Source organism: Lycorma delicatula, chromosome 1 (genome assembly GCF_047948215.1).
Source record: "Lycorma delicatula isolate Av1 chromosome 1, ASM4794821v1, whole genome shotgun sequence".
Classification (NCBI taxonomy): Eukaryota; Metazoa; Arthropoda; class Insecta; order Hemiptera; family Fulgoridae; genus Lycorma; species Lycorma delicatula.
In genome coordinates this window covers 386,415,686-386,433,473 of record NC_134455.1, presented here as the reverse complement: position 1 = coordinate 386,433,473, position 17,788 = coordinate 386,415,686, and the positions used below count along the sequence as shown (strand labels likewise).

The following is a 17,788-nucleotide window of genomic DNA, read 5'->3' as shown; positions in this document are numbered from 1 at the left end:
CATTTCAAAGATTTGTATCATGTAGAGGTATCCCTACTCAAGTTTACTGATAACGGTTCCAAACTCCATTGAAAGTCAGACATTCAAACATTCTAATCTATACAAGGTATAACTTGGTCATTTACACTTCCAACTTCTTCCATTTTGATGGTTTATGGGAGAGCACAATTAAAAGTCTCAATTCCCAGGCTAATTTTGTTATTTCTGCAAATCACAGAGATCCAGAACTCTATCATCGGTACACTTTCTCACTGGATGTCAACTCACTTCTGTGCCTGAACTCAGTTAGCAAAAATTGAAATTACCCACTTAGGCCATTAGCAACTACTTTAAAAATTTGTACAATTTATTTGGAGACTATATTATTTAAGCACTAATTACATTATCTTCAGCAACGCAATAAATGGTGTTTTTCTTCCCATAACCTTTGTATTATAGACTTAGTGTTAATTACCAAAGAAAATTCTTCACTCATGTATTGGAATCATGAAATTGTAACGTAGGTTTATCCTGATTCTGACAAACTAGTAAGAGTTGTTGATTTAGATGCAGATTTTTTGTTGATTTAGATCTGTGCACAAATTTTGCCTATTACTACTATATTATCATTTGATTGGGTTTCACATAGTATGATTGTTATTATGCACATAAATATTGTGTTGTTATTTATAATCTAGTCTGGATATCAATATTAATTTATTTGTGATGTCATATTCATACTGCTTGTACACTCCTAATATCTACAGACTAATTACTATACTAAGTACACACACATAGACACACACACGCGCACTACATACAACATATACATATACATATATACATAAATCATATGCATACATATAAACAATATACAATAATATGGACAATATAAACAGAAACATTATAAGTTTTATATATTGGTTTATTATTAAGCTACAATAAGACACCAAAGATTATTTATTGATTGATTTACAGATTTCCCAAGATTTATATACACAAGTCTATGGAATTAGTTGATTGCTATTAGATACATTTCACCAGTAGACTCACGAATAACACATTAGAAGAATTCCTAGATCTATATAATTTTAGGTACAAGTAATTAAGTACATGTAAACTGTCAATGGCACTAGTTGTACACTGGCCACTGGATACATCTTACCAGTAGATCCACAAACAACAGAATAAATCCTAAATCTACATGAAAATATGTACAATTATTTGTACACTTATAAAATACATAAAATATGCATGATTATCATTGATACTATATGAAAAATAAATGTGAATACAGTTATTTAAGAGATATGATAATTGAGCATTTGTTAAGCTACAACATTTTAGGTTACATTATTTGTATGATTCATTCATTTATAATTATACTGATATTTTGGACATTTATAAATACATAAACTGTCTCGTTTTTCTTACTCTTTTAAAAGAGTAAGAAAAAGAATTAGCTAGCTTATTTTATCGGCTGATATTTCATATTAGTAATTCATTATTATTAATGCATTGTTCAGTCTAAATTTAAAAATCTTACTATCAACATACAAATTTATTAACATATGTCTTTTCAGCAATATAATGTAAAAATTATATTTAAATTTTAACATGTAATGATCATTCTAACTTATTAAAATTAATATTTAATCATCGACTGGACAATGTCTTATTTGTTACAAAATATGAACCAGCAAAGTTAATATATAGAGTAACTACACCTAACTGAGGTATACATTGAAGCGTTTAATTTTTCAAACACTTAGCATTATTTTTTTTTAAATCTGAAAACGGTGATGTTATATGCTTTCAGATTTTTTTTTTGGAAAAAATATATTTGAATTATAGAAAATGGATAAATGCTTTAAAAAGTTATTTATTTTTAAAAATGGAATCTTAAAATTTAGATGGTTTCATTGTATCATTTGCATGATAATAACTTTGTAAGTGGTTCATGAAATATTTAATTAACAAATTAAATTTAAAGAAATACATACAGATTTGATACCGTAATTACCTAAAATTTTATAAAATTACAAGACCTCAAATAGGATTTTATTAAAATAATAAATTACAGGAAAAGAGAAAAAAAGGAGGGAGCATAAAAAAAGAAAAATAACAAATGTGAAATAAAATAAAATATAACTAGGAAAATTCCACTAAATGAAGTGCAACATTTCATTCAGAATAATAATATAATATCACATATATAATATAATATCACATTCAGCCAGAATAATAATAACAAATTGTGATATTGGTATTGTTTAATTATTGTGAATCATTAATGAAATTTCAATGTGGCCTAATTAAATGAATGATATGAAACACAAATTAAAACTATCATCATAGATATTCATCTACTTTTTCTATGAAATGATATGTAATCATTTTCTTACTTTTAAACCCTCTATCTCTTCATTGCTTCCGGAAATTGTACTTGAAGGTAAAGTTTCCATACTCTTGGATTCTGTTTAAGTTTTACAGTTACGAGATTCTGTTAAGGAACAGAATCCTTCAGGAAGTGGCTTAGAACCAGGACGTAGAATGTTTAACAAAATATCTAATTGTTCTTCTGAAGACAGTAATAAAGACTGTACTGGCCCACTTTCAAACTCACTAACTGTCATCGAGAGAAATCTAATATTACTCAATATGCTCTTCAGAAGATTAGCGTACGTTTTAATTGGAATACCTAAAAAAGAGAGAGAAATAATAATAAATAATATTACCATCCTGACATATTCTTTTTTTTTTTAGTATTCTCATCAACTATAAATTCACTTGTAATTTTATAATTAAGTTATTATTAAAATGTAGCTACAAATTTAGTTACTATCTTTTCCAATGGGTCATCACCACACCTTTAATTATTCAGTATTTATCTTTGCTCTATTTAGATCTCATCATTGCTCAAAATAGAATAAGCTTGTTATTTTTGCTTTGATATGCTGCAAATGTCAAGATTTCATCTATAGGCAGCCATAAGAAGATATAAATTTTTATTGTAGCAACAAAACTCCAAAGTTAGTAATAGATACACCTTTTTACGATGTGAATAAAATACATGAATTTCTGTATTTAAATACATATGGTAATATATATATAATAGTAGTAGTATATAGTATATATAGTAGTATATATATATTACTATTCGGCCTGTCTAGCCAGAACCTAATCAGCCCAGGCGAATACCAGAACCAACTAGGTGCCTCCACGGGGCCAAGGGGCCTACCCCATTGCTGCAGAGCTCTTCGCTAGGATTTCCAATTTGCGACCTGCTTCGGTCGCCATTCCCATCTAACGAGAGGACAAAACACCCTTGACCTACCGACTCTACGTTGTCCTCATGGCTTTGAAAGTAATACTGATAAATAATAATTATGGTTCAGGCTTTATGGAAACCTGAAAAAGAAACTCAATTACAAAAGATAGGATAATAGTAACTGTGGTAACTAAAGTACACAAAGTACTTACACCTTTGACGGCGAAAAATTCACAACTTATTTCTTTGCCATGGTGGAAGAAATATATAGAAATGAAGTAAAAGGATTGATCTATTTTTTCCTTAATGAATTCCTTTTAATTCACAATTTCACCCTCCTTGGGGCGAAGAAGTATTGAATATTTTTATTATTTGAATCTTCAAGGGAGCTAGGGCCTTGTTTCAATGGCTTAAAAGCTTCCCTGGTATAACACGAACATATCCTGTAAATTTGAAAGTAATCAGTCGGTTGGTTCTCGCGTAATGTGACAACAGACGAACTTTATATGCACTTTTCCGAATAAGCATAATCGGTTAGATCGAGAGTGTACCTGACGCATGCTAAAGTTAGCCTTCAACCTACTAACAAATACCCTGTTTGAATTTTGAAAATCAGAGGCTTGTTTGCAGAGATATTATAAGAGCAACTCATTTCAACTCTGAAAACAGCGCCCCAGAGGGACCCCGTTTGCTACCAGTTGATGGTGATAATTGGTCTAGCCTCCCACGAGATGCTCCAATAATTCACCACTCTAGCCTCACACGCAGTACCCACGGGAAGCACATTATTGTTAAACAGAAATTTGAAAAATTTATTTAATATTATTTTATTAAACATAAATTTAATTATATTATTTTTGTAAGATTATTCATTCTATTGATTCTCGAATTATTCAGTTTAAATCTAGTTCATACAGTGATAGAGACTCACAGTTCACAATTCATTAAAATTTGTGGTTCAAGTGGCTAATCTCCACTACTATTTATATATATTTTTTCGAGATGAAATATATTTAATAATCTTTTCAGTTATACCAAGAAACATTGGTGAAAATTTGGTTACGATTGATCGAGTAGTTTTTTGTTTATCCCGAACAAACAAAAACCCTCTTATTCTTTATATAACAGTGCTGCGCTCCCTAACGGCGAGCGCGGTGCTAGATGTCGAGGGAGCTTCCAGTTCACCTACGCGCCTACACACTTACCAACAAGCCACCACTAAGCAAGTAGAGTGCGCAACATCTCAGCACAGCTGCGCGGTGTACAAAACTACACCGCGGTTTTGTATTGATCAGAAAATCATATTGTTGGCATTTAATTAAATTTTTATTTCTGTTAGTGTTATACAAAATGTATCACGAAGTTCTTCCGGTATTCTACTCGTGAAAATAATGGAAAAACATATAAACATACGTCCTAAAATGCTTCGTTTGCAAGTTACGGCTGGTGAAAGATTTCTCTTCAATTTCGACTACCCCGGGGAAATGAGGTCGTACTGTTTTTTACCCCAATAAATTATGGTAAAACGTCCTGTTATTTTGTGTTTGACGTACAATAACATTGTTAAATGAGTAATAGACACATAAAAACTTTACAAAACCTTGTAGAGAATTTAATTTTGAACATATTCGTCTAAGATAAGTTGAATAAAACAAAGAAAAGTTAGAAATATTCGAATTTTATTTAGAAACAGTACATTGTTACTTGTGTAAGAAAAGTATATATTTAATGTAAGTGAAAACCAAATTCTTTTTTGGTGAAGTGAAAAATTTGAAAATATAACAAAAGCTGATCAACAATGCGCAATACTGTATTAATATTTATTTAAATCATTCTGTAAAGTACAATAAGTAATAGTTTACTCTGAACTGTGCTGTCGTTGGCAAGGGTTTTCTGTAAATTTTAGTTTGTACGTGATCGTTTTGTCATTGAAGTAATGCTATACTTGTTTACAGCAGAGTAATACGCATATATAGTATTCATTTTGAGGGTGTGTAATCGTAATGCTACAGCTGTTAGAGTACAACATAAAATACATTTTTCAAATTGCAGGATTCCAGATCCCAAAACAATTAGCTCGAATTTTCGCAATCTTCGGGAAACAGGTTCGCTAGTTAGCATTCGTATCAGCTACAAACTATCTGTCTAACACAACACTGTTGGGTAATTTGAGCCGTTATTTTTTTGTACTGACAACAATGATATTTATGATTTTTTTTTTTAAAACCAATTACTACACTTTAAAAACTTAGCTTTAATTCAAGTTTGATTTACTAAGTGTAAGTATAATGATTTGATTAACTAAATATTTACATAATGTTCTCTAAATGTAGTAAATAAATGCAATAGAAATAAAAATATGGAGTTCCTGAAACAAGAATACGACGGTTATTTTTTTTTCAAGGTCCGATCGGTCACGAAATTAAAACCACAGTGAAAATAAAATATTTTTTATTTGTAACAAGTACTTACATAGTAAAGCTATATCTCTACATAGTCGACACTCCGATTTAGACATTTGCCATAGCGTGGTACCAACTTTCCAATACCCTCGTCATAGAACGGAGCCGCCTGTATTTTCAGCCATGTTTCTACGCTGGTCTGCAGCTCGATGTTGGTGCCAAAATGTTGTCCTCCTAGCCAGGCGTTTCATGTGAGCAAAGAGGTGAAAATCGGATGGTGGGTAATCAAACACTTACCAACGAAAACGCTGCAGGAGCTTCTTTGTTACAGCTACATGTGCGGCCGAGCATTGTCATGGAGAAAGACAATGCCTGATGACAACATTCCTCTCCGCTAATTCTGAAGTACCCTTCGTAGACGTTGACGAGTCACACAGTATGAGGCTGCAGTGATGGTCGTGCCACGTTTTTCATGAATTCCACTAAGAGAACTCCATTCCGGTCCCAGAATACAGTAGCCATACACTTTCTGCTGTAGAAGGTTCGCTTGAACTTCTTTGGTTTACTGGGAGAATGAGAATGCATCCACTGTTTGGATTGTTCTTTTGTTTCTTTAGTTTCTAAATGGACCCGTGTCTCATCCCCTGTGACAATTTTGTTCAAAAAATTTTCTTCTTCACTGTGGTAGCGCTGGAGAAACGTTAGGGAGGCGTCCATTCTCATTGTTTTGTGATGGTCGGGCAGCATCTTGGGAACTCATCTCGCACACAGTTTGCGGTACTGAAGTCTCTCAGTCACAATGGTGTAGAGAGCTGACCTTGAAATTTCAGAAAACGAATTACTCAATACAGAAATTGTGAACAGACGATTTTCTCGAATTGCCTCATCCACTCGCTTAACGAGATCATCGGTTGACACTCGCTTCCTTCCCTGACCGCCTGCATCATGAACATCTGAACGTCCAGCTTTAAAGTTCCTACACCATTATCGCACTTTGCTGTCACTCATTGAAGTTTCACCGTACACATTACGTATTCGTCAATGAATTTCAGCTTCATTACACCCCTCAGCCTGAAGAAATCGAATTACCGCACGCACTTCACACTTGGCAGGAGATGCTATTGTTGTAGACATGTTTACGTGCTAGCTGCGTGTTCAGAACTAAACGAAGTGACGCGGCGTGATTGAAGACCATAATAGAGACGCTGCGCAACACATATGCACAAAGGTTCATCCGATTTTTGCGCGGGTTTTTATTTCGCGACCGATCGGACCTTGAAAAAAAAATATCCCTCGTATGAAGTGGTACCTAAGGCCAGAAAGGATGAATAACTCTTACATTTCTTGGTTAATTTCTAAAGTCAGTCAACTGTATAAAAAATATATATATATATTCTACATTACAAAAAAAGGTGCAATACCTAAAATTCCAAAAAATAGTTGTAAAACTTTATTTACTATAGAATGATCATGATGCAGAACAAGGCATTTATATTTTTCTTATTATCAATAATTTTTTTAATTTTGAATAAATCTTTGTTGAATAACACTGTTCAAACATTTACACAGAAGTAACGACCTGCCTATGTCACAAACTTAAATCTGTGTTTTATTTATTCTTTCTAAACCATTATTGACTAATATGTATTTTTAATTTAATTAAATTCCATGAAAATAAAATAATTGTAATTACCATTTTTTTTTGAATTGTGGATAGCCCACTCATTAACTGCATTAAACAAGTGAACTTCTTCAATATCCATTACGTCGGTATTAACTATCATTTTGAGAATTTTTTCATCACAATCAATGAAATCTTTACTATCCAATACAGCACTGGTTTTTGTTTTTATCAACTTTAAGCAAGTGCTTTTCAGTTCTGTTTCTTCATATAAATCCAATGTTTGAAGAATTGAACAAACATCAGCAGGTGTTAAATTTGAAGATATATAAGTTTTACAAGCTGTCCTCAGATTTGGCAGATCATATTTATGGGCTACTTTGTAGACTAAAGCAGCATTTAGCGTTGTTTTAAATGAAATCTCATCTGTATAAATGTACCTGATCAAAAAGAACATAAAAATGTAAGAAAAACAGGCAATGTAATCACTATAAGGGAAAACCGATCTGTCGGAATTAACAGGAAACTTAAAAAGTAGTAATCTTTTAATGTTCTGAAGCCCTTAATAAAATTAATACCATAAACTACCTTCCCGTAACTTACAATTAAGGTTTATCAATGACTAATGGAAAAGGACAACAGAGAATTTGTGTCAGTGACGTTTTTAACGTAGTGGTGCCTGATATTAAATCCATCAATTTCTAACATTACTTCCAAAAAAAAAAAAAATGTTTTTGTATTTCCAAATGTAAAAAATATATGAGTTCAAATGATGTAAAATTTCTCTGCAAGAAACAATTTTAATTTATAATGAATTCGAAATTAAATCAATAAAACACAGAAAGAGTGTATTTTATTAATTTTTAAATAAGAAATTATTTTTTTCCTGTTTGTCAGTCATTATAATCCATCTCAAATTGAGTTTGCTGCTGTTTTTTTTTTTTTGAAGAAAAATCTATGAAAATTAGTTACTTCCAATGAATTCAATTATTCATAAAAACAACTCTTACAGCTATCATATGGTAACAATCATCCAGTGAAATAGAAAATTATCGACTTCAACAAACCATCAGTCTCTAAAAATTCCTATTTATACATTAGTCACAAAATCAGTATACTACATCCAATTTTACTAAAGAAAATTTAAGAAAATAAAAGAGAAGATTGCTAAGGATCGGAGTGTCATATTTTACCTAAATTTTGTTTTTCTATGCACACTGGAATTTAATGGGCAGAACTAAACAATACTTGGCTTCACGTAACAGTTTCAAGTGTGTGGGATTCTGTGAATATACAGGTGTTCAAATTACAAAGGTCCCATCACATAGTTCATAAATAATAGTGTTAAAAAAGGAAGCAACCCCTTTGTTTGGCAAATTGAATTTATTAAAAAAAAATGTTAATAAAATACTTATAGAGTAATATTCAAATTACCTTTAATAACTTTATACGAGATATTCAAAATGATTTCCTGTGATCCCGATGCTGGTTCGTGTATGTTTCATAAGATTTGCTGTTACATTTCGTAATGTTTAAAATCTCACTTTCAATGTTAGCCTTCAATTCGTCAAGTGTATGAGATTGGTTTTACAACCTACACTTGTTAACTCCCCCCAAAGAAAAAGTCTGCTGGTGTAAGATCTGGGGATCTTTGAGGACACAACCCTTTTGATATCAAACGATGGCCAAAAAATTTCACTGTTTCATTAACAGAATGACACGTTGAGTTATTCTACTGGGCAAAAAAAATAAAAGCCCTATTACACGATTCCGGGAGATCGCAAACCAAACGCCAATTTTACATGTGTGTAAAGGTCGTTCATGAAACGCGTGAGAATTTTTAGCGTTTGATATTCGGCACTTTTGGCTGTTAATGTGAAACAATACCTCGTCTCTAAAATAAATACGATCCAAAATTTCAATACCGTTCTCATCAGCAATAGAACGAAACCAACGACAATACTAAAAACGTTTTCCGTGGTCTACTTCTTTCATTTCTTGAACGACACCGATGCAATAAGCATGCAAGTATAATTTTTAGTAGCCCTGAAATTTGTAGATAGTGAAAGCCCAGCCTGTGAAGTTAACTTTCAGAGCGATTTTCTGGGTAAGCGAGTCAAACATTGTTTCACATCTTCCAGGACTTATACTGTTAACAGTGATGGTTGTGCTGTGCTTTTCCGATCATGTACACTCCCAGTCTCACGAAATTTATTAATCAAACTCAATACGGTCGATTTATTAGGAACTGAATAATTGGGAAATTTTATCCGAAACTTGTCTTTCATTCGTTCGTAAAATTTATACGTGCAATAAATAAACACATGTTCATCCTTGTAAAACGACATAGTTATCGCAATAGAGACGAATTAATAGCGGTATAGCACTAGTGCATAAGAAGGAAATTTCAATCATTGCAAGCTGCTAACCTTGAGTACAGTGTTGTCAACTGAAATGTAGGAAGAAATACATGTTACCTATGCGTGACTTTTTCCTTTTTAATTTTAGGATTGCGTCCTTTTTGAATACCCGTTATTTTATTGACAAAATCTACATAGTAATTTACAGAAGGTGTTGAAAATGATGTTCAGTCCACATCTATGCACTTACAAACACGTTTGACCTTGTTCCTAGTTGTTCTTGTTAGCTGTACCCCGGCTTTTTGCTGGGTGAAATTTTTAATGCTTGTCTTCAATTCCTGCAGAGTGTCTGGACTGGTCATCTCAGTGGAATTTGGTGGTTATGGTCCTTTAGAGATCATTCTTCCACCGAAAAAATCGCATACTATTTTCGTAGTATAGTAAGTTATATGGCAAATTGCGCTGTCCTGTATCAACCAGCAGTCACGACTATACTCTAGCAGTAAGGTTATGAAAAAACAAGTTTATAAAAAGACTTGGGTCCTATTATTAATCGCCTTGAAACTGCACATCATTACCCTATTTTTTGTGGGTAAAAGGGAAATTCAAAGAAAGTATGCGGGTTGACAATACTTCAGATCCGGTAGTTCTAAGTATTAACATACCCACCAAAGTAAAACCACGCTTCATCTGTGAAAAATACTTGATCTAAAATGCCAATATTGCCTAATGTAGTTCTTGAACCGTGGACACAGTAGTGAACCTTATTAACACAATAGCAATAATTAATTACCTCAAGGAAAACCTGCATTTGATAGTGTAACATTTTGTATTCTTCTCACTGCACTATGGGTAGAACATAATGACATTTTTTTCCGTTTTAACATTGTATCTGTTACACAAAATTAAAAGTAACTCTTGAATAACATTTTTCACTGACGCTTCCTTTTCATTCCCTGAACTTTCACTGAATCACACATGAAATTTCATCTAAATAATTTTCTATTACGAATACACGTTCTTCACCAGTTAACCGCATTTTAACCAACAATACAGAATTACATAACCAAGTAAATGATTGAAACATACTAGTAATACTTAAATATGCAGGTAATAAACATTATTCCTCACTCCAGTACCAGTCATACCAACATATTTCACATTATTTTTCCCATCTCATCCCTAATACAAATATATGCATTTTAATAATCATGTACATTCAGTATAAACTACTGAGAGACGGCTTCTAGTTTGGAAGCCCTATTTTAATAAGTTTAGATATTAAATTTGGAGGACGTTCAAAATGTTTCTGTATTACATATACCATAAGTGTTTTCATGCACTTTGTTCTGTAGTCTTTCTTCCTAGGTTTTGGGAACCTAGCATGGTGTGGCTCCATTTATTTCATTAAATAATATAATCTGTTTCTCCCTTTCTCTTCATTATTAAACATTACTTTCCTAACCCTGAGTAATTTTAAGCACAACTTTGTTTTTATTTCCATATCACATGCAATTTTTAGTATTTTCTCTTGAATAGGTTTCTACAATATTGCAGTATATATGGTGATGTAGCTTATTCCAAATTAATTTACCTATAAAATATAAATGTTTATGCTTAGTATCAACTTAAATAAAAATTATAATCTTGGTTTGTAACCCCAACGGCCAATTTATTAATTATCAGTGGTTAGAATTATTACTAATTGTCTTTCATTGTTGAAATTCACATCCAACATGCACAATCTTGTTTTTCTCTTTAAATTGGAAATGTAAGTTTGTTTTATCCTTTTATTTTTGTGTTTATTAACAGTGACTGTACGTGCATGAAAAATATTGTTATATATACTCGTATAATACGATACCATATTTGAATTTGCTCCTGTTGAATGACATAGTTATTAAAATAGGGCTTCCAAACTGGAAACCATATTCCGGCTAACTTAATTTCTTCCTTATACGTAAAAAATAATTATATATATTTAATATATAATTATATATAAGTATATATATATATATATATATATATATATATACAATTATCCCTTTTACAACTATTGAGTATTTTTGACAGTGCTTCGTTAGTACTGTCCTATACAACTTGGAGTGCGCAGGCAATTTCCTGCATGATTTTTCAGTGTTTAATAAAAAGGATATTATAAAGAAAGTGAAAAATAATATAATAATGCTATTATAAAATATTGTTGCACGTTTGCGACTAGATCAGGATACTGAGAGATTGACAATTGAAAATTATATGTATAACTACAATTTATTAGTTTAAAAACATAAGAAAAACAAGACAAACCAATAACAACAATAATGTCAGTAGTAATAATAGTAATAAACTACAATAATAATCAGGATAATAACAATAGCAAACACTAATAATAATAAATATCAGTAAAAAACGAATAATAATTATAGTAATCACAAAACAATAATAATAATAAATGGCCCTGAGGTAGATAATCTCCACGTCCGGAACATAACACCTACGTTCCACGTCCAGGGCGGAAACAGTTGTGCATAACTACTATTCATAATGCTGGCTAATGGCCAAGTGTTTTTCGCTCGGAAATGGAATTATCTCCGGCCTGATTCAACCTACAGGTCGTAGCATAACAACTGGATTTTTTGGCCACCTGCAGATACGAAAATTTAACTGATTAAGGAAGTGGATTCACACAATCTTTCGAGCTGGCTATATGGCGGCTAGGGTTGAAGTGATTGCAGGTGTAACGGAGACCCTTCTGCTGTCCACATGCTCCGTGCAATGGCAAGAATGTAGCTAAGGTGCCTATATATGTCGGTGCATGGAAGCCCTGAAAAATTCGGTGTGTAAGGGCCTGAAGTCAGTGCAGAGATTGCGCATTCGCTCTCTGACAGGACATATGCCGGTTACACCGGAGTACCGGACCTGACCTCCAGGGTTGGTAGCCCTGGAGTGGGGGTGTACCTCGGCGGCTAGCCTTGCTACAGAAGGATCAACGTATCATGCAGTCTGAACAAACTAACGCGACAGGTGGTTCATGCAACCATCCTCGTTTGTAACCAACCATTTCGCCCGAGGCGAAAAGGAGAAAGAGTACTGAAGCTGGAAGGATGGAGAAGGAGGTAAAGAGCGTGAGAACCCATTCAAGAATAACTTTGGTAAAGCAAAATATCTGGTCGTTAGTAGAAAGGAAGGAAATTTTTGAGGATAAGTCCTTTCCTTATCGTTAGAGAGATAAATAATTGTGCTAGAGGCCCAGTACAGGAAATCCGTAAAACATACAACGGACTTCATATAGAGATGGCGAATGACAACCAGTCGCAGAAGATCCTTGGTCCTGAAGAAGATAGGTGAGTTTGCTGTACTAGTTGATCCACATAGCATCCTCAAGGAGGTATTATGGTTTGTCGGGATCTTTTCAGTTGTACGAGCAGGAGATGGAGAGGATTTGACATCTCAGAGCGTTATTGAGTGCCGATAACTGAACATGAGAAGAAACGGTGAAGTTCTTTCATCTGCTTCTCATGTTTTTACCTTCAATAAACCAAGCCTGCCGGAGAAAGTGCGAGCAGGAAAACACAGTCTGGATGTGCAAGATAAGTGAAGGGGATGACGTACTAACAGCAAAGGTATTTGCTAGTGAAACAACTTTATTCTTGTCTTATCTAGTGTACTATTATTTATTAATACAAGACTTGTAGTTAAAAGTGTTAAGACTAGCGGTTATGCTACATCTTTTTTCAATGGGTCTGAATTCTATTTTTCTATTTATCTATCTATAAATAAATAGTGACGATTACATTAAATTCTATTTTATATATAATCTATGTTCCTTAGTATGATTGAGATTTATGATTATTTGTTTGTTATTGACATGTAATATTATTATTGTTTACTGTTGCCATTATTGTCTAATCGATTTTTAATGCCATAGTTATTCTAATCACTAATATAAGATTTTTTTTTATTACCCATTATTATTATTGAGATTTATTGCTATTTGATTTGTAATATTATGATTGTTTACTGTTTTTATTATTTTATGTATTAATTGTAGCTTATTATTAATGCTATATTTATTTTCACCATTGACATTAATATTGATTTTTCTTGTTTTAATTATGTTTGTAAATCAATAAACTGTAATTATATAAACATTCTAAATAGCCAATCTCTCAATATCCTGATCGAACCGCGAAAACGCGACATATGTAGAATGTGAAGTGCAAGAAAAGAGAACGCGGACGAATTGCTGGTAAGGTTGAATTTCACTTTATTTATATATAAATAACATTATATACAAATAACAGGACTGAGACAAGGAGATGGACTGTCACCGCTTTTATTCAACTGTGCCCTTGAATTTATAATACGGGATTGGAAAAAATTAAATAAAGATAACGTTAACATAGGAAAAGGTATCTCAGTAAATCGCCTAGGCTTTGCGGACGATTTAACCCTACTAGCCCAAAATATAGAAGAGGCCAGATACAAACTGTCAACACTGGAAGAGATTGCAGGAAAAATTGGTCTAAAAATTTCATACGAAAAAAACCAAAATTACGGTGAGGGACCCGCTATGCATAAGCAAAGTAAAACTAAACAATAATGATGTAGAACTAGTAGAAAACTTTAAATATTTGGGGGAAAACATCACGCAGAACCTCCAAGAAAATCCAAACTGGAATGAAAGAATAAATAAACTCATCAAAGCCACAATAAAAATACAAAACATCTATAACAAAAAATGCATGTCCATAAACACAAAAATAAGACATTATAACTCAGTTATCCGACCAGAAATACTTTACGGATGCGAAACCATATTTGGACCGTACCAGACAAGGTTTACCGACAAACTGGAAAAGATTGAAAGAGAGATTCTACGACGATGCGTCGGTAAAAACATTAAAAAAGACGGGATTTGGAGAATTATTCCAAACGAAGAGATTTACAAAACTATCATCCCGATAACTAATAAATTTAGAAAGAAGAGAATTTCCTTTCTAGGACGTATTTTCAGAATGGAAGAGACCAGACTTATCAGACGTATAATCGAACTTTTCTGGAACAAGAAAAGCAGACCGAACTGGTTATACGAAGTACAGAAAGACATGGAGGAATTAGATATAACCCGTGAAAACCTAAAAACGAAAACCGGAAACTATGAGAAATTAAAAAATAAAGAAACAAGATTCCTATCAAAACCCAAGAAAACAATAAGCCGGGTGTACTCGGCTTCTAACAAGAAAGGGCAAAAAGATCTGAAACCCTTAGAAATTACTGGCAAAAAAGAAAAGCTAAAAAACAACAAATCAGCAAGAAAAGAAAGAACTTGCAAAAAAAAAAAATGAACTAAAGTGATCCATTACGGTCTTAAAAGTAATAAAAAAAAAAAAATAAAAAATAACATTATATGCCAACTGTGCCATGCTTAAAAACAATTTAATATAATTATTAAATAATATTAAAAAAGAATAAAAAATAACTTGTCAAATTTAATAACAACCTGATTTTTATTCTTTTTTTGTTTTTTTGACCTACCATTTTATATACCTCCTTTATGTATTTATATTTTGGTCTTTACGCTTTGATACATAAACATATATTCAAGATATTTAGTTTTAAGGTGAATAAATTTTAACTGAAATCTATTAACCTACTCTGTAAAATAGATTTTAACAAATATATATTCAAAAATAATTTGGCTTGTTAAAAAAATCTTTTGAATGTGCATGTCAAATGTAATGCCTGTATATAGAGTTATACAACTTGTAGGTGAGAAACTTTAAATTATCAAATTTCGTAATACAACAAAAATCTTAATTTGGTATTTTAATAGGATAATAATGAATTAAAAAAAAAAAAATTGAAACGGTCTTAATAATATATTTCATAAAATTTAGTACAAGTATATTTACCTCATCATAGCCAGAAATGTTGCAGAATCAATATCCTCAATTTCAATTTCAGTCTTTTTTTCCCAGGGTCCAAAAAACAGTGCCTTAAATACAGGACTTGCAATCTTAAAAAGCAGTCTGTGACCTTTAATCTAAAAAAAACAAAAAACTATAGAAATATAACATATTATTTTAAAGTAAAAGTTATTATAAACAGTTAAAAAAAAATTATGAATCATACAATAAATTTTTATTTATTTTTCTCTCAAACTGTATATTCTTATTCCAAAGGTTAACAGCTAATTAATAAATTACGGTTTTCTCAATAAATATTAAATACGTAAGACTCATAATGCAGTTATCAACTAATTGGATTAAATACTGCTTTTCTGTACAACTGCTGGACAAAAAATCTATTTACTACAAACAAAGAAAGCAGATAAATATTTCTATGTGATAAAGCACGATAATTTGATTTGAAATTTATACAAATACCTTAGTTTATTACCATTGCTTTTAAAAATTACATAACATGATTAATTTAAAATTCCGTATCTGTGTAAATTATTGGTAAAATATTAAATATCTGTCATAAATACTCACAAATTGTGATAATATTGGTACATGAAATTAATGGAATTAGTGACAATAGACGTTTCAGTCACGAATAGCGATTTTCAACTCCAGTTTTATGGAAGATCTTGACAGTCCATTTCTAAAAATTAAAATATACTTTTAAAAAGCTTTATTTATTTCAATTTAAGAATAGAGTGTCTTTCAAACAATAAAAACTAATTTCAAAGAAATTTTATCATGTTTTAGCAGCGTAGTTGCTTCACTCGGGGTTACTTAATTTAATCTTTTAAGAGATTGCAGACGATGCAACTTGTAGGATGAAGTGAGTTAAAACACATAAAGCCAATAATTAAAAGTTATAGTAGAATGCAACACGTGTGTTTATATTATAAGGTTACCGAAGAAGAGATATTATGATTCGCAGCACTAAAAATACTAAATTCATTCCTATAACATTTACAATTAAATTTTTTTTTTTTTTAAATTTGTACTGGGGCAAATAAATTCCAAAAATCTGTGTTTCAATAAAAGATAAAAAGGCTTATTATCTTAAAACAGCCTAGATTTTATTTAGAATAAATTTACTGTGTACGTTTTATTAAAATTTATACAACTGAATAGCATATTACCCAACAAACAAACAAACAAGAATTGAAAGAAACACAAATTATTGAATATAATATAGAAAAAAAAAAATTCTTTTCGATATACATGGTTTACAGGACAACTGATGTTACAAGTTGTTCTGTGATATTGCAGGACCGTTTTGTCGGTGAGCTTAAAACAAACTGCATCCTGAACGGTAACATTAATTATAAAGTAACGTATTTATAACTCTCTACAATACCTTTTTTTGTTGTTTACCCTTTCCTAGAATGAATTCAATATCACTTTCCTCTCCAGTTTCCATAATTTCAGCCAACTGCTCTAATATAGTAACTTTGAAATCTGACATGTTCTTTTTTAACGTAATAATGTAGGCTGTTAATAAATAATTCGCGTTAGAAGTATTAGAAAAACAAAGTAACTTAGTACAATATTTTTGAACGTTTTAATTAGAGCACTTTTAGATTAACTATAAATATTCTTTTAAGTATTTTTGCGATTGTTCTTATCAGCTATTCAAGTACATAGTCATATCAAGTGGTGTAATATTTATACCTGATACGAAGTAGTATCTAATTGAATTGCAGTATTAGAAGAGTATAAATTAAAAATTTCATATTATTTTTAAATATATATGTAATGAAATCAATCTTGTGAAGAAGGTTAAATCGGTGATATCGATACTGCAGTTAAATGACAAAAATTGTCGTAACCAATAAAATAAATAAATAATAGTGCGTATTATCTATTTTCACTGAGTAATTTTTTTATGTAATCGAACATTGCGCTAACATCAGAAACTAAGAAGCACCTCGTATTAATATAATATTTGATTTGTAGTAATTACAAATTTCTCATTATAAGTTGCAAATTTGCACCATGAGGACTGTGCAATAGTAGAAGATTTGCTGTTTGATTTTCAAAAAAAAATCGTTTCATAAACATACGAAGTAACTGTTACGATGATGCCATTGGCGTTGTATTTATAGAGGGTGGTTAACAAATGAAATATTACCTTGCCATAAATACTAAGGATTCCTCATGGAATTTTAATGCAGTGGTTTTCTGTTGCTTTCTGC

General features: G+C 31.5%; 1 protein-coding gene across 1 annotated transcript in view; it reads right to left on the bottom strand.

Moving 5' to 3' along the window:
* Nucleotides 1-883: 883 nt before the first annotated feature.
* LOC142317983 (trafficking protein particle complex subunit 12-like) overlaps nt 884-17,788 on the bottom strand; it is a 57,182-nt gene continuing 40,277 nt past the window's right edge. Inside the window, exons 7-9 of the mRNA XM_075354518.1 lie at nt 15,549-15,679; nt 7,346-7,713; nt 884-2,680 (exon numbers count right to left, since the gene is read on the bottom strand). Coding sequence (XP_075210633.1) covers nt 2,460-2,680; nt 7,346-7,713; nt 15,549-15,679 — 720 coding nt within the window. The 3' untranslated portion in view covers nt 884-2,459. The remainder of the gene's footprint in view (nt 2,681-7,345; nt 7,714-15,548; nt 15,680-17,788) is intronic.